This window comes from Hippichthys cyanospilos, chromosome 2 (genome assembly GCF_059441005.1).
Source record: "Hippichthys cyanospilos isolate Australia breed blue-spotted pipefish chromosome 2, RoL_Hcya_1.0, whole genome shotgun sequence".
Lineage (NCBI taxonomy): Eukaryota > Metazoa > Chordata > Actinopteri > Syngnathiformes > Syngnathidae > Hippichthys > Hippichthys cyanospilos.
The window spans coordinates 7,962,040-7,987,868 of NC_142370.1; the positions used below are offsets into that span (position 1 = coordinate 7,962,040).

Genomic DNA, 25,829 nt, shown 5'->3' on the forward strand with positions numbered 1-25,829 from the left:
TACTGCGAACAAAGTAATTACTAGCACTATGTCATGTTTGCCTTTACAAAATCTAGTCTCACTTCCTCTTTTCTTCACAAACTATTGCAAGTTGAGTTGGCTCGCGTTTGTCAGATTCAAGTAATGTGTGTCAGATTCAAGTAGGTTATTTGGCCTCCCTGAGAAGAGCACATACATGGTGAAGTACAGCCCCAAAAGGATGTGGTTGAGTGTGAGATAACGAAGCAAACGAGGTGGAAAGACTTTGCAGCGCCGTTCTCCGCTGAACTGCATTACCAGTAAAGACGAGAGAGCCAAGTCTGTTTTCAACATTTCTCATTTTTCGGAGCGTAATGGATTTCTGACAAGGATTTGATGACAGAGAAGATGGAATTAGAAGAGAGCGGTGACACAAGGACATTATGGTATGACATGCTTATATATTTTTTAAAGAATAATTTAAAATGTCCTGCAGTTTTGTGTAGAAGAACACTGGGATTGAAGCTGAACTATTTGCATTCTATTTTCTCAATGAAATAAAAGTTGTGGGTTTTTTTTTTTTTCTTTTTGAGGTCACGAAGACCTGGAGAAACATCATCCACGACCACTGGTGACCATGTTGGAGTAAGTCCACTGGGCCCAAATCACATTAAAGATACCATACATAAGCAAAAACATTGAACTCAAACCATTGTCTACTTTTAGAAGAAGAGAAAACAAGACTCAAGCCCTGAGCTCATAATCAGAATCCCAGAAGTGAGTGCACTCTTTTAACTCCCATCTTGATCTCTTTGAGGTTACTTGACCTTGACCACAGAGCCAATGAGTTCTCACCCATTTTAAACGCCGCTGATTTTCACTCATCTTTGTTATATGATTCACAGCGTTTGTGCATTCACAAGAGAAGCGAGGCGGTCTCTTGTCTTTTACTACACAGGCACCCTTTCAACACTCTTCCTCTTTGAAAGAGCCACACAGGAAATGAGAAGGCCACGCCATGCAACATCACTCGTTCCACTTTCCTGAGTTCTTATGACTCTGCCGAGTTTGCCCTATTTATTTCTGATATTTACCCAGGCTAGAAAATGTTCATGCAGCCTTCTCCAAATGCCAGCTTTTTATGGTCTAAAAAAAATTAGATTGACTTCAATCTTTTGCAGAAATCAATTGGAGAGTGGAATTAAATAGAAATAAACTGGCATATGTGTACACATCTTCAAATGTTGTCCTTCTCAGATAGTTGGTGGACCCATTGTCTTACTGTCAAAATCTTTGCAGGAGTTAAACCGTTTTTCAATTGCTCTCAACACTTATTTTTTTTTTTTGCTAAATTACCTGAATGATTCATGTGATTTACAATGAAAGCACAATGTTTCATTCCTCTTTCTTTAGATTGAAATGTACAAGATATTGATGTTCCTGTGTTAACATTCCAGATCAATTAGTATTTATTATTAATTGATTTACGTTTTTTTTTTTTTCACGATCAAAAGGTTCAAATATCAAACTTAGTTGGACTTCATATTGAGATGAACCATCTCAATTTAGAAGGCGTCCAACATACAAAACACAAGACAACACTTATGAAAACTAAGTTCATCTTTTTGACCATAGTTTTGTAAGATTAGGTTTGTAAAAATTTCACAGATTCACAGCAACATTATGTTTCAACTTTGGTCATCTTTTGCAGAAATTCTACGGCTTTAGACAAGAACGTTTTATAATTGCAATTTGTTTTTTTTTTTCCTTTGGGCACAATATCTTCAATCAAAATGCTAATGCTAGCTATTGGATAAATAACCATCAACTAAATAGTTGGCAGTACAAAAAACACAACCAGCTACGCAACAAACTCTAAACTTAAATATTTTTAAGACAATCAAGCTCATCACTATTCATCTTTCACACAACTACTGAAAACAGAAATGTTAATTCCGTCCCAACTGGAGCTCAGGGGAAATGTATTCTTTTATTGCTCAAAACACTGCTGCTTTTGTCCATACGATGTCGCCATAATCTCCCAAAACCTCTTTAGGTAACAACCTATCACGGTTCACCCTGCCAATGTCAAATGACCAACCTCAGAAAATAGGTGAGCCATGATCGATCGTTACCTGAGCAACTGTTATATCATTCTCAGTGGACAGCAAGATGGCCGCCCCCTGAGATTCGTTGCATAATTCATATTCCACAAACACAATAAATAATTGAATAATTATAATATTGTCATGAAATTGTTTGGCCTGGCCTCCCCTTTAAAAGCATAAAAAGTTGTATTGGTGCTTTTAATCCTTATGCAGTTTTGGGTCCATTTTTTGGACACATTCTTTTACGTTCTGCTCGCAGCATTTTAGCCAATGGATGGCACTTTCCTGGTTGGTCGTGCTTTTTCAAACTTTGACATGATGTCAACATTTGGGTGAAAATTTCAGCTTCTTAGTGTCTTCTTTCAATGCATTCCCTTTGATCGTTGATGTAAAGATCAAAGGATCTGCACCAGGGTTTATCTTGTTCTCACGTTCATAACTTAAAACCTGGCATTTGAAGAGGGGTGTGTAGACTTTTTATATCAACTCTATGTGCCTTCTTCTATTTTTGACAGGATGAGGAGGAGGAGGCTGATCAAGAGGACTTTGAATTGTTGCCGGAGCACATGAATGACTCAGCGGTGAATTTTCCATTTTGATAATAGTTGGGGCACCTAAGCGCTTGATCAAACTTTGATTTGTAACACATGTCAAATTTGGGCTTTTTCCCTTATAGGAGCCGAGCAACAAACGGGTCAAACCAGTGGTCAAGTCCAACAGCCTAACAGGGGTCATCACCCCGGTGAAGACCCCAGCTCTCAAACGCATCGGACAGTCAATTTCGGTAAGCGCGCCGCAACGGGCCGCATGCGCCGTCGGGGGTGTAGGCGAAGCACTCATTCACGTGCCGTTGCAGCGCTCCATAAGTTTTCGCACGGAAGCGCGACCTTTGCCCACACCGCCCCTGCGCTCCCGCACCAAGGGCTCGTCCTTCCCGCGGAGACGCAACAGCCAGTGCTGGAGCGACACGGTGGAAAGTCACAACCTGACCGCCAAGGAGATCAAACGTCAAGAGGTGAGGGAGTCAAAAGCCAGGCTCAGCGTGTGCTCTTGTGGAATATTGTGAAAGAGGATGTGAGCTGAAACGGGAGGCTCAACTTCCTTTATTGCACAGTCAGCTGCGAGAGCTCACGCCGGCGCATCACGCTTGTTAAGCAAGTGTGTCAGTGTGCGCACGTGTGATATGTGTCCTCGCCGACTCTGCAGGTGATCTACGAGCTGACTGAGGGGGAGCGACAACTCATTGAGGATCTCAGTCTTGTGAAGAAGGTACACAGCCTCCATACAGTGCACTCTCCACTACAGAACTTATTCACTTCTTTGAATTTAACTCATTTCTGCCAGCCTGTTTAAAAGGACGTTTGTATCTGTCAATGGCAGTGAATGATATGTTAGCTATTTTTATACTCTTACAAAAAAATCTAAGAGCCACCTAAGAAAAAAAATAGCCACCAAGTACCACCACAGTGACCAACCTTAAAATACAGTAGCATAGTAGGCCCAAGTGTGCGTCATATTATTATTTTTTTTAATTATTTATTAAAAAAAACAAAATAAAAATAGTCAACTGTAACACATGCAATTCTAAGATTAACACTGCACTTAGATAAGGGAGCAGAAAAACAACGGCCATCAAATTTGCTTTTATTTTGAAATTGGCCTCTGCAACGAAGGTTGCTACCAGCTAGCTTTACTCTTTGTCGTGGCTCCGGTTTTACAGAACACTGCCATTAAATCACATTCCATCACTAATTAAGGATGCTAAACAACTGCTAGTTAATTATGCTGTCATAGGTTTTCAGCGAGCACAAGCTGCTAACTTACGTGGTGTCATCAAATGTGGTCGGACATTTCTAACTCAGACAAAAAAAAAGTCCATCAATTTTACCACCAGAGGTAGACAGCGCACCACTTGTGACATTAGTACTACTGTATGGTACTCTGAGAACAGTTGACTAAAATATGAAAGTGTGAACATATTTAAATGTAGGATTGAAATACTAATAATAGAAATGAAATACTGTAATTTAATTCATTTGAGCACTTTACAGGGGCGGGCTGAAAGCAAAACTGTCGAGTGGCGTCTTTTTTTGCCTCCATAAACATGACTAGACAGTTATAACAGTTCGCCTAGTTTTTGGACTTTATACAGAAAATATCTAAACCGTCTGAAAAAAATTAAAGCTTTAATATCTTTTGAATAAATACACATATAATAGTTTCAGTGCATATTCTGATAGACAGAGCCATAATAAATAGCTATTGCAATTTCCCAATCTGTACCTGCTTTAGAACAAAACATGAGAGACCTTTCAAAAATGCTCTCAAATTTAGTGTGCAATTTCTGAATGTTCCCACAAGTGAGCGTTGCACTCAAACCTGAAGGACCCTAACTCGAAAACTAATACCCACTAACTGGAATAACATGCACTTACTTTGTTGTTGGAACCAGGTGTACTATGAGCCCATGCTGAAACTGGACATCATGTCTGAGAGTGAACTCAGGCAGATTTTTGGCACTCTGGACTCTCTGATTCCTCTCCATGAAGGTGAACACTTACCCTTGCTTTGCATGTCATACTGTACATTATATATGTGTGTATTGTCATATACATTGTCATACATTACTGATGGCATTTAAGACAGCGGTGTCATAATGACAACTGACACACGAAGGTCTGCTTTTGCTCCCAAAAAGATCTGCTGAACCGCTTGGAGCGTCTAAGAGGCTCAAAGAAAACTGTGGGTGAAGTGGCTCCCACTCTAATGAACTGGGTCAGTATATTTTCTTGTTTTTAAATTGTTTTTGTCGGATTCTAGGAATCAAACCAAACCTCTCAAAGTCCTCCTGAACTGGTGTATTTTGTGTTCTTATGGTCAGGGGTGCACATTTTTTTTTTTTTTTTTTGTGGGGTACTCACAGGAGTACAAAGAGGTAGTGTTTGGCACTCACACTTTCTGTCATTAAAAAGTCTTCCTCAATGTCATTCTCACTGTCGCTCCCACAATAAGCGCACTTTCTGTGTGCACACAGCAACTTTGAATTATTCAAACTTGCGTACTAGAAAACTTTCATCAGTCCATCAGTTATTTTATTGTTGAAAACAAACCAAATGTTGTTGAGTTGGGCACTTCCTCCTTCAAGTAACTGACACTAGCTTGACCACATTTCCTTATCGTCTAAAATATTCCTGGTGATATTAAGTCAGCATATATATATATATATATATATATATATATATATATATATATATATATATATATATATATATATATATATATATATATATATATATATATATATATATATATATATATATTCATGTATATATATATATATATTCATGTATATATATATGTATATATATATATATATATATATATATATATATATATATATATATATATATATATATATATATATATATATAGCATCCATTTAGGCTAGAAATGAGCTTGTTGGCTTGCAAACGTTAGCATGCTAGCTTAGTTTACTGGTTATTTTACAAGAAAAATGAAGCGCTGCAATTTGTTGCATGTTTTTTTTCCCAAATGTACAGTATTTCAGGTGTTTTTATATCACCGTTATCCCATTTAAGTCTTCTACTGTGAATAAAAGTGCAATAATCATCAACATGTATTAATGATAATGTTATCTGCCGAGCTATTGCGAGGACATAGCAAGGAAAGAAGAATAGAACACTTTATTCTGTTTATAAGTATATAACACAACTCAAAATGTTAATTGTTAATTTGATCATTTTAACTATAAATATAATAATGAATCAAAAAGATCAGTTGGTATTTCCTGAAATCTTCCTGATAGTTTTAACCGAACGTTTACAACAAAAGTAGGCGACAGTATATGGATCTCTTGAAATCTTGGTTTCTAGTTTTGGTGTGCCGCCCCAAGATTTAAATTGGCGCCACAGCTACGGGTCTGCTTTGACCATCCCTCCCCTCTCCGCACTGAACAGTTTCCTTGCCTGGAGGCCTACGTGACGTATTGCTGCAACCAGGTGGAAGCCAAAGCCCTGCTGGACCACAAGAAGCACGAGAAACGGGTGGAACACTTCTTGCGCCTGTGCCAAGAGTCATCGTTCAGCAGAAAACTGGATCTGTGGAACTTCCTGGATCTTCCTCGAAGCCGTTTGGTGAAATACCCACTTTTGCTAAAAGAGATACAGAAGTGCACACCTGCTGAGCACCCTGATGAGTTCACATTACCTGATGCAGTGAGTGAATATAAAGTCTTGAAACAAATTGCACTCTGCTGCCTGTTTATTCTCTGAACAGTAAGCATTTTTGTATGTGTGCTTTTTTTTTCTACTTTTCTGCTTAGTTGGAGTTGATCCAGAGCATAGTGGCAGAGGTGAACAAAAAGACGGGTGAGGCTGAGTGCCAGTTTTACCGGCGGGGGCTTACCTACCTTGAAGACAGCCAGAGACTTCCAGAGATCCAACAGTCACGTTTCCTCTATTGCCATGGGGAGCTCAAGAATAATAAAGGCCAGGTAACCTCTTCCTTGACTGACCTTTGAGAAGAAATATTTTTCATTTCAAATTCAACCGAAGTTCTTGGAGCAGGAGGCCTTCATGCTTTTCTTTTATCCACACAAAATAAATGCAATTAATACAAAACTGGAATATCATTCAGTAGGTTATTTTATCATGATATCGTTTGGTATTATTGAAACATAAAAAATGACTTGTCAATTTCTCACGATTTTTATCCGTATTGGACACGCAAACATTGAGATGAAAAAAACTAAAGATTTTTATAAAATCACAGCGTAAAGATCACCCGTGGAATTTTTCTGCATCAGCGGCTGCATGTGTTCCTGTTTGAGCTGGCTCTGGTGCTGACCAGATCGGGAGAGGACCGGGAAGGAGGTCGCGTCTTCCAAGTCTACAGGCAACCTCTTCCCAACGCCTCCTTAAACCTGGAGGTGATTCCAGATGGTGAACCTGCTGGAGGCGGTTCCTTCAGAGGAGCCTTCACGGGGGGCAATGACAAAGGTAAGTTTAGAAATACTTAAACAATAATAATTGTTGTAACTTGAAAAACAAAAGCGGGAATATATTATATACTGTATATGTTTTCCCATTTACATATTTTCTTTCATTTATTATTGATGTTTTTATATTTTTTATACAGTGTATATATATATATCTTTTGTTTTGTATATATATCTTTATGTTTTGAAGCAGTAAAATGCCTTTTGTCTCCTTCTCAGACAGCAATGACATTTTCTTCGATTTTGCTGTTTTAAATGCCCTTGCAAAATTCAAACATTGAGAAGTAAAAAATTAAATAATTAGTCCAAAACACATGTGTTAAGATGAGATGAGGAAACACTTTTTGGGGGGGGAGGGTGGTTGTACTTCACTATCCTTACGCTACTCTATTCTGTGCTCCCCACCCCCCTCTGTTCCCCCCAGTGAAAAACTGTTTTCGTGTCAGCAGCAGAGGGCGTTCCAAGGCCCACTCCTACAATCTGCAGGCCAACGACTCCTTCAGTAAGCAACAGTGGGTCACGTGCCTGCGCCAGGCCATGGTCCAGTCCCGAGACCGGAAGGCCCAGAACAGACAGTCAGTGGCGCCTCCCCACTCGGACCCCACTCTGTGTCACATCGCTGACCTCAGCCTCAGCTGTGACGCCGACATGGCCGAAGTCACCAGCCGCTAACCCCTTCGAGCGGGGTTCCTTCATTTGGTCCTCGGGTCTTTTGTTCTCTTTTGGAGAAGCCCGCCGCATGGGTTTATTTTGTACAGTTTTGAAGCAAATGTCACTGCATGCACATTTACCATGTGTGAGTCTTGGTAACAATAAACCGGCACTTAAAAGTTGATCAAAGTATTATGCGGAGGTGTGGTGTCTAAGTATAGCCGACAAGAAGGAGCGAGAAAAGATTAGAGATGATTAGCCTCCATCACTCGCTTTCACTCCCCTTCTCCCTCTCCCTCTTTCTTTTGACATCAGTGACGGGGCACGGCAGAGGTAGACTCTCATTTCCATCCTGCACACTCACACACACACAATGAAACAGTAGACACATCCCCTCTATGCATTTTTAAAAGCTCAGCAGGTGACGGGAACACTCAGGTCGGGACTCTTTTTGCAGACGAGCGCAGCCAAGTGATCAGGTGAGTCCAAAGTGTTTATTTACTGAAGCGAGGGACTGTTTGTGAAGCTTGATTCTCTCAGAACTCATTAGAGTGTGACATAATATTTTGCCTTTGTCAAAGCAAACCATTGATATCAGTAGTCCGACCGATTCGATTTGCTTCGGTAAGCAAAAAAGGACTTCGAGTCACAATGGATCAGATAGATTTAGTTGAAATAAAGCCTTACCTCAAGGGGATGCTCATTTTATACCTAATCCTGTTTTTCAGCCGCATTTGCAGAGAAGGGGATAATACCCTGCTCGACTTCATTCATTAGAAAGGGCTGACTTTCTCTCTGCGTCGAGGCTTATGAGCTCCCACCGTATCGCCATCACCTTTCCTCTGCATGTGAAAAAACAACCCCCCAGCTTGAGCGACTCACGTCAGGATGCCCGGAGCCGACAGCGCCATCCAGGAGGGTTCTTGCAAGGCCTTGTGTCGAAACCTGGTGTCCCAGAACGGCCTGCAGAGAGAGACGGCTGATATCTCGCAGTCAGTCCTGTATACCTCCCTGATGGGGCTTCTGTTGGTCGCTGACAACGAGGTGTGTGCCACGCAATAATGCAAATGCCAATCCTCCTCTTGCCTGTATGAGAATCAGCCACCGTAAACACCTGTATTTGCTACCACAGAAAATATACTGTATATACAGTAAATATGTGTGTATCCAGTATCTATGTGTGTGTGTGTATATTATGCACTATATGTGCACACACACACAAACATTGCGTTTGGTTGGCAACCATTTCAGTGTGTCCCTCGTCTACTCCCCAAAGACAGCTGGGATAGGCTTTAGCATGCCCGTTACCCTCGTGAGGATTGGCAGTTACGATAAGGGATGGATGCCTTCCTCCATCCATTTATAGAGCATTTTTCTTTATTAATATGTTTATAAATATATGTATTTATTTGTGTGTGCCTGAAAGACGATTTTTGACAAAACCAGGCATATGTTGAGAATATTAGTTTTGAGTTATTGACAAACATATGAATTTTCCTCAGAAATGTCAATTTTTCGATTTATACCCAAAAAAAACTTAAGGTCTCCAATTTCATTTCAGAGCTGCGACAAAGTTCAAATGTTGTATGTAGCCCCTGTGAAATATGTTTTCAGCCAAGTACCCCTTAATCAGTGCAAATCATTTTTGGGTTTAAAAATCAAACTTCACTTGTATTGGTCAAACAAAATATAAGTCAACATAAAGTGTCCTCTTTTGGATCATGGAAGAGATATGTTATCAAAAAGGAATAAATTAATTAGTAATAAAAAATCCTCCCCAAAAAAAACCCAACAAAGTATCACACCTGTTCTTAAAAAGGAATAGCTATAAATATATATTTGTCCACACAAGAATATAAATAACACATCTCTCCAAAAGAAAAAAAAAAGTATTTGTCCACAGAAAAAATTAAACATAAAGCGTAAACTTTTGGGATTACAGTAAACATCTGTTCACAAAAATAAGTAATCAACTTAATTATTAATAATATTAAACCACGAAAAATAGTCAACATAAAATGCCAGACCTGTTCACAAAATTATAATTAAATATTTATCCACAGAAAAATATTCCATTTAAAATATCCTCTTTTGGGGTTACATTCGATATCTATTCACAAATATAAATCATTAATTTGACAGGTAACGAGAGGTGGCACGTGGCAAGTTGGGTCAAAACATTCTAGTATTGGGGAAAATCTGGCTTTTTAAAATGAAATCGAATAACCGAATGAACATAAAATTTGTTTTATACACGTATATTTAGTTTTATGAATGTGTATTTTCCTGATACATTTAATTCATTCAATAATTCAATCATTTTTGAAGGATATTTGCATCATTGTTTCATTTAAGACCTCAAGTACCCCCTAGAGTTCCTTCAAGTGCCCCCAGGGGTACCCGAACCCCAATTCGATAACCACCGAATTAGAATATATCCATACATCCTTCATTTTCGCATATAAGCCTGGCTCTGTGAAAACGTGTCATATGTTTGTGTCTGTGTCAAGGTGGAACAAAACTAGAAAATATTTTTTTGATTTAAACTTGAATAAAATGAAATCAATTCCGGTCCACTTTGAAATCAATCAAGATCTCAAAATATATTTTTTCTGATTACAAAATTTGAAGAAACATCAGACATTTAATTTTCCAAAGTGAATAGCACCACAACAAATAGAAGAAAGTTACGTGGCGCTTAAGCCGTAGGTTGGAATCTCTTGCTGTGGGGAATACACACGACAAACATGCATATTTTTTAGCACCTGTCAGCACTCCTGCAACTCTAATAGGATGAATCTTTGCGACTGACCTCCTTGTAGACTTTCTTGTTTTGCTAACGAGATAAGAAGGCTAAATCTGTCCTAGCGTGCACACAAATAGCCCCACTGACACTCTTGGGTTAAGGCAGATGCACAGGGGTCAAATCATGTAACACACACAAGATGAGCCTGGGTGGTCATTTCCTTTTTTTTGTTGTTGTTGTTTTAGAAGGAGCTCCTCGCATTGGGGAGTGGAAGGGTTGGTCTTCGAAACATCGGTAACACAGTAAGTAAACATTTCTCTGCCAAAGCGTTATTTGAGGGCGTTGTGTTGATGTTGTTGTCTTGCGGCAGTGTTTCTTGAACGCAATCGTCCAGTGTTTGTCTCACACGCGCGGCCTGCGTGACTACTGCCTCCTCAAGTCTTACAGACATGATAGATTCTCCAAGGAGGAGCCAAGACTCACAGATGGTAAGACCGCCCCACCACACACACACACTAATCATTCCGTACATTTGTATCATTGTGCTTATTGTTATTATCCTCCAATACAAGCATTCTCTCAGGTATTGTCTGGACTTTGGGATACAAAAGCAGAGGACACGGTCGTGAATCCAAGACAGTTTTACAATATTTTTAAAGATGCTGTGCCTTACTTCAGTGGTTACAGGTAGGAAATAGTGTTTTTATTTCTTTTGAAGCTATCTTTTTATCTACCTTCAATTATTTTTAAACAAACTGTTTTCAAGCTACTTCAAACAAAAAGCTTTGTTTTTTTTAATTTGGTGTTTACTTATTGAGTTAAAGTGTTTCTGAACTTTTTAGCCATTGTCAGAAGTAAAAAGTTATTATTTTGAATATAATAAATTCTATAGCAGTCAATACCTTCAAAAACATATTTTACCACAGCCATCACCAGTTATAAAAGTCAAAGATGAATTTTAACCGGGCTGGCAGTGAAGAGTTTAGTTTTACCTATTAATGTCAGTAAAATTTTTGCCTCGATTTCACCTTTATAATTTGATGTTTCAATGAGCAATTATAGTCTTGAAATAAAAAAGACACTTACATGAAGTTGTTTGTAACAGATTTCTCTTTGACTTCCCTCCAGTCAGCAGGATGCTCAAGAGTTTCTCAGATTCCTTTTGGAAAAGCTACACAGTGAAATCAACCGCAAGCCCTACATTCGACGACCACTGAAGGACCCGGAGCAAAAATATGCCAGATTTCGGTGAGTGTGAAAAATGCACGTTTTCCAAAAGTCCCCACTCGTATACAATATCCTTGGTTTTAAACCCCGTTTCAGGATATCTGAAGAGGCTGCTGCAACATGGAAGAAGCACTTAGAAATCGACGACAGCAAGATCATGGGTAAGAACAAGCCCGTTTTCCTTTCTGGACACAAACGACGGCTAACAGAGCGGCGCCTCCCTGCAGATCTGTTTTCGGGCCAGCTGCGCAGCTCTCTGCACTGCTCTGTGTGCTCGCATTACTCCAATACTTTCGATGTGTTCTGCGACCTATCGCTGCCCATCCCCAAGCGCTGCGCTGCTGGAGAGGTGACGCTCAAGGAGTGCCTGGACCTCTTCTCGCAAGAGGAGAGGCTTGACAAGGAGAATTCACCCGTGAGTTCAGCAGAATTTCAAAGGGGGATCACTGGATTGGCAAGTCAAAATTCAAACTCAAAGTGTTCCAGGTGAACGTAAACTACAAAGATGGCTGATTTTTGTAAAGTTGGGGTCTTTAGTCCAACTTTGCAACTTGGACCGCTCAGTTCCTTGTCGGAGTTTGGAAAACTCCCCCTTTCATCAAAGGCAGCATGACAAGAGTAAACATATGAGATGGATTTGACTAAGGAAGAAGGCTCAGAAGATCTCTCGGTTTGAAAACAGACCCACTGCTTGCATCTCTTTAACTCGAAAAGTAAGAAAAGCAGAAATATACGTGAGAAATCAAATACAGTACATCAGCTGCACGTGATAGCTATTAAGGGTGCGGTTACACATAAGGCCAATAATACCCAATAAACACTATTGTTCAACTTAATCAACATTATTCATAAAATGTGCTAAAAAAAAAAGCTACAGCAACGTGATGTATTTAGTTATTTGGCTTCACAATGTTCTTACAGCCTTCTTTCGTGGAACATGATCTGACTTGACTAGACCTGTCAGACTTTGTTCTACCTTCAATCCATGCCCTTTTCTACATGACAACCAGGCTGCAAAGTAGCTGAGGATTTATGCATAGCGGCAATTGACTTACAAGTGCTGTGTGTTTCAGATGTGCGAGCGCTGTAACAGGCATACGGAGAGCACCAAGCGCTTGTCTATCCAGCGGTTTCCTCATGTGATTGTCATACGTATCCTCAGCCATACTTTATTGTTTGCATGGACATCCGTGCTGTGATTCTTAACGCACTCGATTAGATCTGAACCGTTTCGCAACATCGCGGTGGTCGATCAGCAAAAGCACCTCCTACGTGTCCTTCCCACTCACCAACCTTGACCTCGGGCCCTACGGACCAGTCGATTGTGGTAAGACTTACATTTTTTTGTGTCATTGCAGTCGGGTTCAGAAAGAAAAGTACATCAAAAATTTGGGCTAGCTGCTAGTAGACGTGTGAAGAGGTAAATTATTACGTCAATGTTAAGGAAAATGCTTTATTGAAATATTTAGGTCTTTGCTTGAAATTATCTGTCATTGTTTTTCATGGAAATTTTGTGTATCAATAATATTAGCGGAATAAGTACTTGGTATTGGAATTAATTGACTATTTAAGAGTTGAATACTTGTACTGGGGTTGGTCTGAAATCATAATCGCTAAGGCAGACTGAAACAAAAAAAGAGAACTTATTTTGTGGCCATATCGCCCAGCTCTGCAAGTAATTTACTTTAGTACTTTCTTTAAAATACATGCTTGTATATCGCTTCGAATTAAAGAGTGGTTTCAACTGGAAAAAATCACTTTTGTCTCTCCATATGTTCCCACAGGAGCCATACTGTACGATTTATATGCAATATGTAACCACGTGGGAACTGTCAACATGGGTCACTACACAGCCTGTTGTTCCGATGATAATGGATGGTGTTACTTCAATGACTCCAGGTGAGAGTGTTGGCCATTTCAAGAGCTGCAATTAATTTGATTTGTCATGACCTCTGATGCAAATTTTGATGGTTCGTTTCTTTCTATCCACAGTGTGTCAGTGATTTCTGAGAGCCAGCTTCAGACCAATCAAGCCTACGTGTTATTTTATCAGCGCAGCAACAGCACCATCACGACAAGGAAATAGACCCCTGCAGGAATATTGGACCGCAGAAACCAACGGCGCAGCCATTGAATGAACTATTAAACCCTATGGAAATGGTGTGGGCGGAAAGTCTATTAGATCAGTGGGGGAAGAGGGCTTTTGAAAGAGGTATTTTGACAGGGAGAAAAAGAATGAAGACAACTGAGAGGCCTTCAAAAATTGTGAGGTCTGCGTGTGAGCATTGAACATTTCATGATTGAAAAGATCCTTGTTTGATAAGTCTGACCTCCTCAAATCAAGATCTTAAGGAGAAGGAACTCTCGTACTGTTGTTACAATACATCGTAGTTGTTGATTTTGTTTCCAATTGTTGTGCCACCATTTTGTGTTATGGGTGTAAATAGAGAAAAGGAATAAACGTATACTTTTTTTATACAAATGATTTCAAGTGTATGGATGTCAATCCCCTTAAATGAATGCTGAAGCCCAAATCTGGACTGTATGAAAGTGAGCTCAAACTAGCCAAGATTGACTTTTCGTACTCGTGAGGGACAGCCGAGCTCACACTTCCGTGTTTGCACTCCAGACTGTCAAAGCTCCGCTGTCCCATTCTGCTTTTGATTCAATTTAGCAAAGAATTACACAATACAAGACATAACAACAGCCTAACAGCACACAGGCAGATGCCGCTGCTCTAATCCCTCAGTGGAAATGGGCCTTAAAAGGATGGATTCTGTGAGAATGATGTGGAAGAAAATGACCCAAAAATGTTCAAAATACTGCATAAGGGTTAAATGAGCGCTGATGAATCTCAGACATGAATGTGTATTCGCTACCTTCAGCACTCTTAAATGTTCACATCTCAAGGAAATGTTATGGTTAATATTGTGTTAGGGTTAATCTTCTACCCTATTGAGGAGTTAACATCGGTAAGTGTCGGCAAAGTTAGCAGCTCTTTTGATCTTTTCCGGTTTCGTTGAAGTCGAAAATTGTGACCTTGAATGAATTCCTGACCGTGAACGCACATTTTCTACCTTCAATACTTACAAATGTCCGCATCCCAGTGGGAACGGGGCTTTAACCTAAGGGTCGCAATCGTTCTTAAGACGTTTTCAAACATTCTTTGTCTGGATGAAATTTTTACAAAATAAGCCTCTTTCGGAATGTCATAAGAACATCTCCATATGTTCCCAAAGGAGATGTCCAGCTTTTGTGACCTTGAAGCAATCCTGATGAATCCTTGATGTGAACGCGCATTTGCTATTTTTACTCTCACTCGCGTTCCTTTTTTTTTTCATGTCATAGAAGTTATAACAATTAACCCATTTCAAAATGTTTTGAGAGCATCTTAAGAACAACTGCAATCTTGAACAAATCCCTGACATGAACATTCGCTACTATCAAAACTCGCAAATCTTCACATCTCAGCTTGATCCGAGCTTCAGGGATGAACAATTTCAAGTGTTGGTGAAAGTTGTGACAACCAATTTCATCAGGTTTTGTTCAATGTGGCAGCTAAGACATTCTTAAGTTGTCTTAATTATTCTGAAACATTTTAGATGTTTTTTTATGTTCTCTTTTTTTTCATTCAATCCTTTTGAACGTGTTCAAAATTTCCTTGCGAATCCCCGATGTGAATGCCAATTCGCCACCTTCGTCAACACTTGCATATGTTCGTATCTTAGTGGAATAGGGGCTTAATAGTGTTGCTCTGGTTGAGTTCGTACTTGGTTTTGTTGGTTATGAGCAGGGTATGGTTAATGTGTTCCAGGGTTAAAGAGCTAGGGTTAAAATCAAACAAGTAAGCAGTCAGCCAGCACCTCTGGCTTCTTGGTTGTGGGTGCGGTGCTGTTAGCACGGCCCATTGAGGCATAGACGTTTTTATGGGGTTGCAGCTGCCAAATTTACCAAATGCATCACCACCCCACATGCCACACCTATCAACACTAGATTATAAAAATGTATTATAAATGTTAGTGAAACTGTCTCAATAACAGTACAACCGACAGTAACTAACAGTAGCTTAGAAATCCCTACCATTCAAACACTCCACCCCCCTTCCATTAAAGAAGAAAATGGTTGTATCCTACCGCCAAACTAATTAAGGGAATATTCAAGTGCATTTACCATTAACTTTGGGCTGGGCACTTACAGGTAAAGAGCAGGTAAGTAAATGTATTTGTGGTTGCCTTATGTTTATAACGTATAAATGGTCTGTCAGGTGTGACAATTTACGATTTACACTGTAGTATTTCTGTTGATGAGAAAAGGTCTTCAATCAGAACTAACGTAGTGAAAGGCTCTAACAACTCTTTTTTCCCAGAAATCATTTGAGCATCAGTCATGACAGACAGCGAGGCTTCCATCCCTCACACCCACTTGCCCACCATTAAAGGGATTCCGCTTCCAGACCACATTGTGAGAGATTATGATGCCATCTCTGATTTCTGTCCTCATCCGTTGGATATCCTTGTCGCCTCTTACCCGAAATCAGGTTGGATAACATTCATGCTTCTTGGCTTTAATTTCGATGCGCAGTAGAATGTTGTTCTTCTTGTTGATAGGCGTGCAACTTCTGTGGGAGAATCCAGTTTCCCTTCAAAGTTATACCAGTTATACCATCACAATAACTTGGAGATTCTAAATTGCCATTGGTGATGGTGAGATTTAATTCATCGGATCCTCGTTATTGAATTCAAATGTCTTTGAACGTTATAAGGGACGACGTGGACCTTGGAAATTGTTGACCTTCTTCTTCATAATGGAGATGCCGAGAGCTGCAGACGAGCCCCAATAACCATCCGAACCCCTTGCCTCGAATATTCCAATCGGCTACGCAAACCATCGGGTGCGTAGACCACATTTGAACTGTCCAGATGTTCCATTCGAAGTCCCCAGTGATGTAATCTGGTTTGCCTTCTATGTATTTGCTATTATTAGGTATCGATGTCCTGAATGAAAGGGATCCCCCGAGAATCATTAAGACACATCTACCTTTTCAGCTGGTTCCTGCTGGGTTTTGGGAAAACAAGTGCAAAGTATGTTGACGTGGCCAAACGACTGCAAAGGTCACTCGGAACCACCCCTCGATCAACAATGTGATACGTGTGCGCATTTTTTAGATGATCTACATTGCACGTAATGCCAAGGACACTCTTGTGAGCTACTACTACTTTCATATCATGAATCAGACCAATCCTGAGCCTGGACCCTTTGAGAGCTTTGTCCACAAGTTCATGCTTGGAAATTGTAAGCATGAATATAGATCACAAGGATTGTTTGACTGTTTCGGTGACTTCCTGAATGTTGTTACTGCAGTGGAATGGGGCTCCTGGTACGATCACGTGAAAGGTTACTGGGAGGAACAGGAAAAGAGGAATATCCTGTACATTTTCTATGAAGACATGAAAGAGGTAGCGATTTCAAACAGTATCTCACCCACGTCATTTGTTGTCTACGTTTCGGTTAATGTAGATACTATTCACATGACGTCATGGAACCGTGCTAATCCACCCGTGGCCATTTCCTGGGTCCGATAAAGATTTGCTGAACAGTGAGCAGATGTAAAAAAAGCTGAGATCGGGTGTTATCTTTATTTTACTAACCGGTTCACAATATCCGACACTTGTTTGGTTGATGGGTGCAGCAATACACCAAGGTGAACAATGACGTGAAAAGAAACTTCTTTTCATGACTACCTGTTGTTAAAAAACACAAATGTGAATGAACCAAGGAACCGAGTGACTGGTGAAGAAACAAATGGATTACGCTCCAAGAATAAATCAAAAAGATTTCCAACGGACAAATTGCACCAAAGTGTGTTCTGACCACAGGTTTTATCGTTAAAATGCATTTTACGGTAATCTGATTGTGATATGTGACAGACACCAGTTTAACAAAGTTTAAATTCAAATAAATGACAAAAATAAACACTTTTGATTCTCAGATTTCCTCAAAATACGCCTGAATGACTTTGTATTCCTCTCCCAGTAATCTAAAATTTGGACTTGTAGGTAACATTGTCATCAACATGTCTATGCATATTTTTAGCCTACTTGTAGTGTGTAAAATACAGTAATGAAAATGTGAATACAGGGCTGCCTATCGGTGATGGTAAGCTAACTTATTTTAGCCCAGAACATATGTGAATAACTTTTTTATTGTTTTCCCCACCCACTCAGAATCCTCGTTGTGAAATTGAGCGAATCATGAGGTACCTGGACTTATCCCTCTCTGATGATGTCATCAGCCGCATTGTGAATCTGACAACCTTCAAGAAGATGAAGGAGAATCCGGCGGTCAACTTCAACTTCATACCCAAAGAGCTATATGATCAGTCCACCTACAAATTCATGAGAAAAGGTCTTTCAATTTTTACAGAATCAATTTTGAAACAATGTCAAATCTATTCACCCATTTTCATTAAGGTCTCCTTAAAGCAAGAACGGGGAACCTTTTTCCCCATATCAAGAGCAATTTTGCTAGAGCACTTAGGTTTCACTTAGTTTCTTATTTCTTTTGTCATAATATTTCAAGAAAAACTGATGCAGCTCATCTTTTTTGGGGTGACTCAACAGGACAAGTCGGTGATTGGAAAAATAATTTTACTCCCGAGCAGTCAGCAGAGTTTGACGAGGACTACGAGAAGAAAATGAAGCAAGTCAACATACCATTCAGAACACAGTTCTAACAAATTCTACGATGTTTCATTAAATGGCTTCTACTTAGCTTGAAATATTAACTACAGTATAATACCACTCTAAAATAAAATATTCTTTGTTTCACGGTTTTTGCATAAGCTAGCTAAACTTGCTACACGGAATGAGTTCCGAAAAGTTGCTTGTCAAAGTACCTTGCTAGTATAACAAAATCTACCATAAAGAGTAAACTAAACATTTGTATCATTGTGTCCATATGTCCAAAAAAGAACAAACTAAGCAGTGATTGAAACAGGGGTTTTGCCTGTCATTTGATGGGTGGGCATTCCGTCAGTCCATCACTGATAGACATCTTTTTTGCTGACGGCCGAGCAAAAATGTGTAAACTGTCTAGCTCCTGGTGACAAAGTGTCAACAAAAGCATGGGTAAAATAAAATGTTGGACTATTGGATTGATGATTGCAGTTTGTTTCATCTTGAATTAAAAAAAAGGGCGCTGATGAATGATGAATGATGGACCAGGGTGGTGATTTGGGTTCATGCTAAAGGTTATTGGTTTAGAGAAGGATATAAATGGGTAAGGAAGTACTGTAAATGTTAGGTTGACCAGATTTTCAAAATTAAAAACACAGCAATTTCGAAGAAAATTAAACAAGTAATACATTCTCACCAGGAAGTATTTACAACAAATGATTCAAATCTGTTGACCGTTGGTTGTATTACTACTTTAGCTCATGCAAAATGTTATCTTGGATGAGAGTTGTAACTGTCCCTGCAGAACAACAGACTCACGTATCGATCATCACCCGAAAGCTGATCAATGAGACGGCAACGTGAGTTTTCTATCTCTGCAAGCTGAAAGTTAAAACGATGTCAATGTTCAAAAACGATAGAAACAAAAAATGCAGTGGTTTTTTGTGAGTATTTTACGTTATATTTTTGGTAAGAGGCAATTTTGACCATGTTGAAGAATGAAAACCTTTCCCAAGATAAATTGAATGAGGTAAATGTTTTGAGTCGAATGAGAATTATGTACATGTGCAATATGGCATTATGCCGTTATGACATTTTGAGTGAAAAACGTAAAATTTGGGACAACTCGAATTTTGGGAAGTGAAGAAAGTGGAAGGTGTGAATTTCTGGAACATGTTGAAGTTGGAAAGGTAAGGAAAACAGGATGCAAGGAAGGAGGGAGCCTTAGCTTTTACAATTAATAATAATGGTTGAAGTGTTGATCGCGACCGCAAGACTTGATCCCATAATTGAACATCGGTATGCGGTTCTGGGAGGACAATACTTAGCTGCAGTTGTTGGGGACGTAACGTGCGCATGCGCTTGAGTGATGGGCGGAGTCAACCAATCGGTCTGGAAGAAAAGGCAAGGCGGACGCGGAATCACCAAGCGGTAACTCTTCTCTGATAGCTTTCGAACTTTACATCATTGTATTGTACGGACTTCGAGTACAACGATGCGCTGGTGTTGTGTTTTCGTCGTGTCGGCGCGCATACTTCGTGTGGCGATTGTGGAAACCCCACAAATCCAGGCATTAGCCTCGCTGCTAGCTAATGTTAGCCGACCGGGTTGACAGGCCCAACCTACAGTACACTTCCGACAGGGACACATTTCTGCGTCTGCTCCTCTGGGTGAACCTTAGGAATGTCGAACGAATCTTGCTCGTGAAACCGACAGCCATTTCGTTACGCCCTGCTCATAAAAAGCCTGTCAACACAACAGCTGGCTTTTGGTAGGAAGCTGGACGACGGTGGCCTCGTCTGATAAAAACATTTGACTTGTGCCTGGGAATGCATATGACGATCACTGTCTGGGAACTTGTAAAGTGTATTTTAACCTTTTTTTTTTTAACTCTCTTTTACTTTTTACCAAAGAGTATCGAAAACCCTGCACAACGATACATAATTTATTAAACCCAGACAACTTTCCGTCCTCGTAACGTAAGTTCAACTTTGACAATTATTGGTCTTTTTCGGTCGCAGAATTTACATTAGAGTTGAAAAAAAACCTAGGAGTTTTCGTCATGTCTAAAATACGATCATCAGTCACATGAAATAAATCCTTGAGCACGATTAGAACGCTGTAGACAACAAAGATACGTGACAGATCATACAGTAACAACTGAAAAAAAATGGAATAGATGTATTTAACGTCTTTCCTGCAGACTGACATTGTTTCAAAATCCGCTCAGTCCTTTAGCATGAATGAAAAAAATGTTCTAAAGTATTGTAATAATCAAATACAGTAACGCTCGCATATACATAATATCGCATATTTAATATCAATAAAGCTCACAAATATTTTGATCTAAGTTTTTGGTGATTAAGTTTTGTATCAAAGTTTTGAAGCTACACGATTGGAATGTTTTTTTTCTCCCCCTAATTTATTGGATTGCTTTGATTCACATAAGGATTTGGGGGGAGCCATAAAATATCTATCTGGGCATTGATGGACAGTGACAAAACATCAGAAGATAATTTATGTGTTTCAAACACTTAATATTTGGGATTTTTGGAACTATGGGGGAAACCCACAGAACTAAATTATGAGTTTAAATATTACCTTGACATTTGATCTGATGAATGTAGTTTTTATTTTATTTTTATTTAAATATTTATTTATAAAATCATTCCGGACACTAAGTGTTATCAACATAAATTGTACAAGGTGGCGGTAATCCATGACTGAACAGAACTAGACCAAGAAAATTGCATTTTCATAACCAAAACGTAGTGAAAAGTTAAAAAGTGATGATGCAGTGGCATAACAATTTTTAATTAGCTACAAAGACATGGAAGATAGTTTGTTTGTTTTTTTTCTGCTAAATTGGCACATTTAACTCCCATCACACTGTGGACAGGATATACATTATATACATTACACTTGTGCAATGGAACTGAGCCCAGATTTTTAAACCAGTGTCATTATACATCCTATAAATCATCAACAAACAATAATAACAATCATAATAATACTTATTTTTTTTTTACCAACTCGTGCTTTATTGTTGTAGTTTTAAATCTGAGTTTTTCATTGAGGAAAGTATTGCACAGAGCCTACTATTATTTATTTTCGTAGATGGCTGCTATCAGGAAAAAGTTGGTCATAGTTGGAGATGGAGCCTGTGGGAAGACCTGTCTCCTCATTGTCTTCAGCAAGGACCAGTTCCCAGAAGTCTACGTGCCCACAGTGTTTGAGAACTACGTGGCTGACATTGAAGTAGATGGCAAACAGGTGAGATAATCATTTTGTGACTGGAACTCTATTTGGGCCTGACTTTAAAAAAAAAAAAAAAATGCAAAATCTCTCCTCCCCAACTCCGGAATGAAAATGAAACAAAAGAAGTGAGCGTTTCCTCGGATAAGGTGGGCGTGTATTTACTCTTACATGGGTATGGGGGCGGTGTAGAGGTGGTACAAGGCCATTCCTTCTTACTTTGATGTTAAAAACAGTGAGGGCCAAATGGACATCCTTTATCATCTGCTCGGGCTGGGCGGGTGATGAGAGCACAGAATAGGCACGGAATTCTTTGAAAAGCATCAATGAAGGAAAGAAACACTTTTGGAGTGTCTAGACTCTAGGTGTCGAACTCCAGTCCTCGAGGGCCGGCATCCTGCATGTTTTCCGGTTTTCTTTCCCCAACACACCTGATTCAAATGATTAGCTCATTAGCAAGCTCTGCAGGAGCTTCAAAATGATCCCAATCATTTAAATTAGGTGTTTTTGAGGGAAAAGGTTTGAAAACATGTAGGATATCGGCCCTCGAGGACTGCAGTTCGACACCTGTGGATTAACAAGATCCCAAAACTTGGAATTTCCATTATTTGGGCTCCTTAAGAAAATAATGGCAATTTTTCTAGTTTGTTATTTTTAGTTTGTATTGTCAAACTGCTCCAGGAGATGGGCTGATGCGATTATCGGCTGGGATTGTGAGTAATGTGTGATGTTGGTTCTTGTCTATCCATCCGTATGTACCTGGGGTTAAAAAGCTCAGCGTGGAGAGTCTCTGTCCTTTGTTTTTCTACAGGTTGTATTAACTAAGTCTAATTTATTGGAGAAGGGCAGGGACAGATACTACATATCAGTATCTTGGACAATACCTTGCCTTATTTCAATGTATTAGTACTTGACATGGCAGCCGATACCAGTGCCATGTGTTTTCTTGCAGCCGTTTTACAATCACATTTTACAGAAAGTGGCCATTAATTTCATTACATTTTAAAGAAAACTCTTAATGGAATTAAGTAGTGTATCGAAAGTATTCAGTTGCCTAAAATTAGTCCATTCTCATTTCAGGTAGAATTAGCACTTTGGGACACAGCCGGTCAAGAAGACTACGACCGACTGAGGCCTCTTTCCTACCCTGACACCGATGTTATTCTTATGTGTTTCTCTGTGGACAGTCCAGACAGTTTAGGTACTGTTTGTGCATCATTTATATTGTGAACCTTTTCCGGATGAATAACATTTCAACTCCTGGCAGAGAACATTCCAGAAAAGTGGACACCAGAAGTGAAGCATTTCTGTCCAAATGTTCCCATCATCCTTGTGGGGAATAAAAAGGATCTGCGTAATGATGAGCACACCAGACGGGAGCTTGCAAAAATGAAACAGGTGAAGGAACATTCATCATTGTTTTTTATGTGTGTGTTTTTAGGGATGGGCCATCACGTTTTTTTTTACACCCAAGTCTGAGTCAGCGTTACCTGATTTTGAGAATTGTTGATTCTGAATCCCAATTCTGCAATATTGTGGGGAGGAAAAAAGATAATCCAAATTGTCATTTATTGTTTACTTTTTTTCCTACATAAATATCCATTTGTGAGACATTTTCTATGGCCATTTGAGCAGTAGTTCAAAACAATCATAACATGTATTCCTTTTTTTGTTGTTGTTGATGTGGGGAAGCATTACTTTTGCAGTTGGTGCAGCGCTGCCCCCTTCCACCATGCAAAATGCTCAATTTGCATACCTTGCAAGTCGCCATTAGAGCTGTGTGTTTTCCGCATTGAAATCTTTTCATATGACAGATATTCTTTTTTACATGATTTTAGTTTCACGCAACAACTTTGGAATATTTTGTAGGTTTTCTTTGAAATTAAATCTTTTTTTCCCCTTATTCCAGTCAGCTGAATATTGGGAGATCCCTAACATTTTTGTTTTGGTGTCAAAACGTTAACACTCTCTGTAAAATCTTTTGCAGGAGCCCGTTCGATGCGAAGAGGGCAAAGAGATGTCAAACCGCATCTGTGCCAACGGCTACCAGGAGTGCTCTGCCAAAACCAAAGACGGCGTGCGGGAAGTCTTTGAGATGGCAACACGGGCCGCGTTGCAGGCCAAGAAACGCAAGAAGTCCACTTGCATTTTGCTATAGGCTGCGGCAGAAGGCAAAGCTATCCCTTCTAAGTGCCGATACAGAGCTTGCCTTGAAAATTTGATGTTGGGGAGGGCACAAAAAAAAAATGTGTACGGACACTCAATTTCTGATCAGACATCGCACAGCAGCAAGCTCAGGCATACGTTAATTGACAGACTATGAAACTCGGGTCCTTAACTTGTTTATACCATTTATCTTGGGTCAACCTTTGAAAAGTCAGATGGACGTATGGGGAGGGAGGGACTAAGTACCTTCATCAAGCAGTTCACATGTGCCATTATAAGAGTGATGACACATGGAGACATCTGTTGGGTTAAATAAGTGATATATAAAAAGGTTTTGAGAAGTGTTTTTTCCTGATCCAGTTTCACCTACATAGAGTGCCTTGAGAGCAGGGGTAGGGTAGAGAAAGAGGAGAGGAGATCAATTTAGAACTTGGATGAGGTATCATTCCTCAGTTGTTGTTGTGGTTTACTTCTATTATCGGCAGCATATGTTCTGGCTCAGGCGCAATGCAGAGAGGGATGCCGAAACCCGATTGTATGAGATCATCTCTCCCCTCCATGCGAAAAACCTATAACAGTAGTGTTTTAAGAGTGCGGCCATAAGGTGCTTTGTTTTCTCCAGTGCGGGTCTGCATGCAGTGAATGTGTACAATGTTTTTATTGTCTTCGTACTGTGCATGGAAAGGCACTCTGTGACAACAGTGACCTAAAGCCCTCATTCCCATGCCAAAGTTACTCCTAAAAGCCATATTTTCTGGCTCTATTTTCATCGCAGCCTCACTACGTAGATTTTCAAACCTCTTGATTATAGACCTTGTACATGAATTGAGGCTCAATCAGGTAGATTATCTTGTGATTTTACCACCTTTGTATGTGTGCACGCACATTTACAGGCGAGGTCAACCCCCAAATTTTCTCAACCGCAATGTTCTATGCCTCCCCGCTATTCTAAACAACATTCTGAATAATCTTGTGTTTGTGGAAAATGAATGAAGAACAGTTAGTTTTTATCTGTTTCATGTTACTGGCTTTTCATTTAAATGACATCACAGTTGCTCATGGCGCAGGTAACAACCAATCACGGCACATCCGATTTTGAGTCTGCTTATTTGACAGTCACTAACTTAGTTGTGAGCAACTGTGACGTGGTTTTCACTCGATAGCAAGAGGCGAAATACAGTAGGCATCCTTTCAGGTGGATACAAATAGGTTTATCCTACTGCTTAATTCATATTCCACCAACACAACAGCCATCAGAATGCCATGTTTAGACTGGTTGGGCTGCATAGAATATATTATTGTAAAGAAAATGTTTGGATTGACTTCCCCTTTAAGATTTGATTGTTTTGATCATTGGTTAAAATCATGAGCGGTAATATTGTTTCAAATAGATCAGTTTATTACAATAAATTTCAGGATGTACTGTGTTTCACAAAGCCTTCTTAGAACATTTTAATGATGTGTTTACTTTTGATTCTTACCAGAGTTATTTGCTTGTCACAATTATTTTTTGACTTTTGTGACCTGTAATTTTCTTTGTTTTAGCTATTGAATTAATCCGGCAATTATATGCTTAGCTCAACCTCAATTATAAACATTATGTCATTTAATTCATTGAAGGGGACAAGATTGGGACGCAAGCTTTCTGGAGGGATGAATAGCATCAGATATTTGTCTTTTGTTTTTAACTGTGACTGCTTGGAATATTTTGTTTCCTCAAATAAAGCTGGTATTGGGGTTTTCTGTTTATAACGTGTGCATGTTTTCTCGTGAAATAATTATTTTGAAAATGTCCACATATCTGTATTCTTTAACAGCCTTAATACTTAGTTGGTTCTCCTGAGTGCTTTCTCACACATCAAGTGTGATATTACATAACCTGGTAACTCTTGACTGAGTTACTTTTTTTGGAGGCATAACGCTTGCGCTTTACGGTTGCAAGCGCTTGCTTTTCAGACAGCTAAAGGTCCAGGTGGGGTGAGCACTGCCTTATTTGCAGTGAAACGGCGACCATTTCAAAACAGTCT

At 39.5% G+C, this 25,829-nt stretch overlaps 4 protein-coding genes and 1 long non-coding RNA gene across 5 annotated transcripts; 4 read left to right on the forward strand and 1 right to left on the reverse strand.

Annotated features, from left to right (window-relative positions):
• The first annotated feature begins 136 nt into the window (after window positions 1-136).
• Window positions 137-7,755, forward strand: arhgef3l (Rho guanine nucleotide exchange factor (GEF) 3, like). The gene is made up of 13 exons (XM_088405862.1): window positions 137-404; window positions 552-603; window positions 685-735; window positions 2,582-2,647; window positions 2,743-2,850; window positions 2,923-3,081; window positions 3,273-3,335; window positions 4,519-4,615; window positions 4,765-4,841; window positions 6,044-6,301; window positions 6,409-6,579; window positions 6,892-7,084; window positions 7,508-7,755. Exons 1-13 carry the CDS (start codon window positions 355-357, stop codon window positions 7,753-7,755), a joined length of 1,593 nt encoding a protein of 530 aa, XP_088261988.1. The 5' UTR covers window positions 137-354.
• LOC148427113 (uncharacterized) lies at window positions 5,528-8,880 on the reverse strand. Its single transcript, XR_015864114.1, has 4 exons — window positions 8,422-8,880; window positions 6,870-7,061; window positions 6,496-6,600; window positions 5,528-6,238 (listed from the first exon to the last, which is right to left on the reverse strand). It is a non-coding gene; the product is annotated as an uncharacterized LOC148427113 (long non-coding RNA).
• usp21 (ubiquitin specific peptidase 21) lies at window positions 8,623-14,192 on the forward strand. The gene is made up of 11 exons (XM_088405877.1): window positions 8,623-8,778; window positions 10,726-10,782; window positions 10,851-10,968; window positions 11,053-11,167; window positions 11,609-11,728; window positions 11,804-11,868; window positions 11,935-12,122; window positions 12,781-12,859; window positions 12,927-13,034; window positions 13,492-13,606; window positions 13,700-14,192. The coding sequence occupies exons 1-11, from the start codon at window positions 8,623-8,625 to the stop codon at window positions 13,791-13,793; spliced, it is 1,215 nt and encodes a 404-aa protein (XP_088262003.1). The 3' UTR covers window positions 13,794-14,192.
• A 2,479-nt stretch (window positions 14,193-16,671) lies between these two features.
• Window positions 16,672-18,828, forward strand: LOC148427115 (sulfotransferase 1 family member D1-like). The gene is made up of 5 exons (XM_088409103.1): window positions 16,672-16,788; window positions 16,873-16,999; window positions 17,069-17,163; window positions 17,932-18,112; window positions 18,328-18,828. Exons 1-5 carry the CDS (start codon window positions 16,672-16,674, stop codon window positions 18,438-18,440), a joined length of 633 nt encoding a protein of 210 aa, XP_088265229.1. The 3' UTR covers window positions 18,441-18,828.
• Window positions 18,829-19,737: 909 nt separating this feature from the next.
• LOC148427116 (rho-related GTP-binding protein RhoA-C-like) lies at window positions 19,738-25,554 on the forward strand. The gene is made up of 5 exons (XM_088405891.1): window positions 19,738-19,812; window positions 21,499-21,654; window positions 22,717-22,837; window positions 22,904-23,034; window positions 23,624-25,554. Exons 1-5 carry the CDS (start codon window positions 19,738-19,740, stop codon window positions 23,792-23,794), a joined length of 654 nt encoding a protein of 217 aa, XP_088262017.1. The 3' UTR covers window positions 23,795-25,554.
• The last annotated feature ends 275 nt before the right edge of the window (window positions 25,555-25,829 follow it).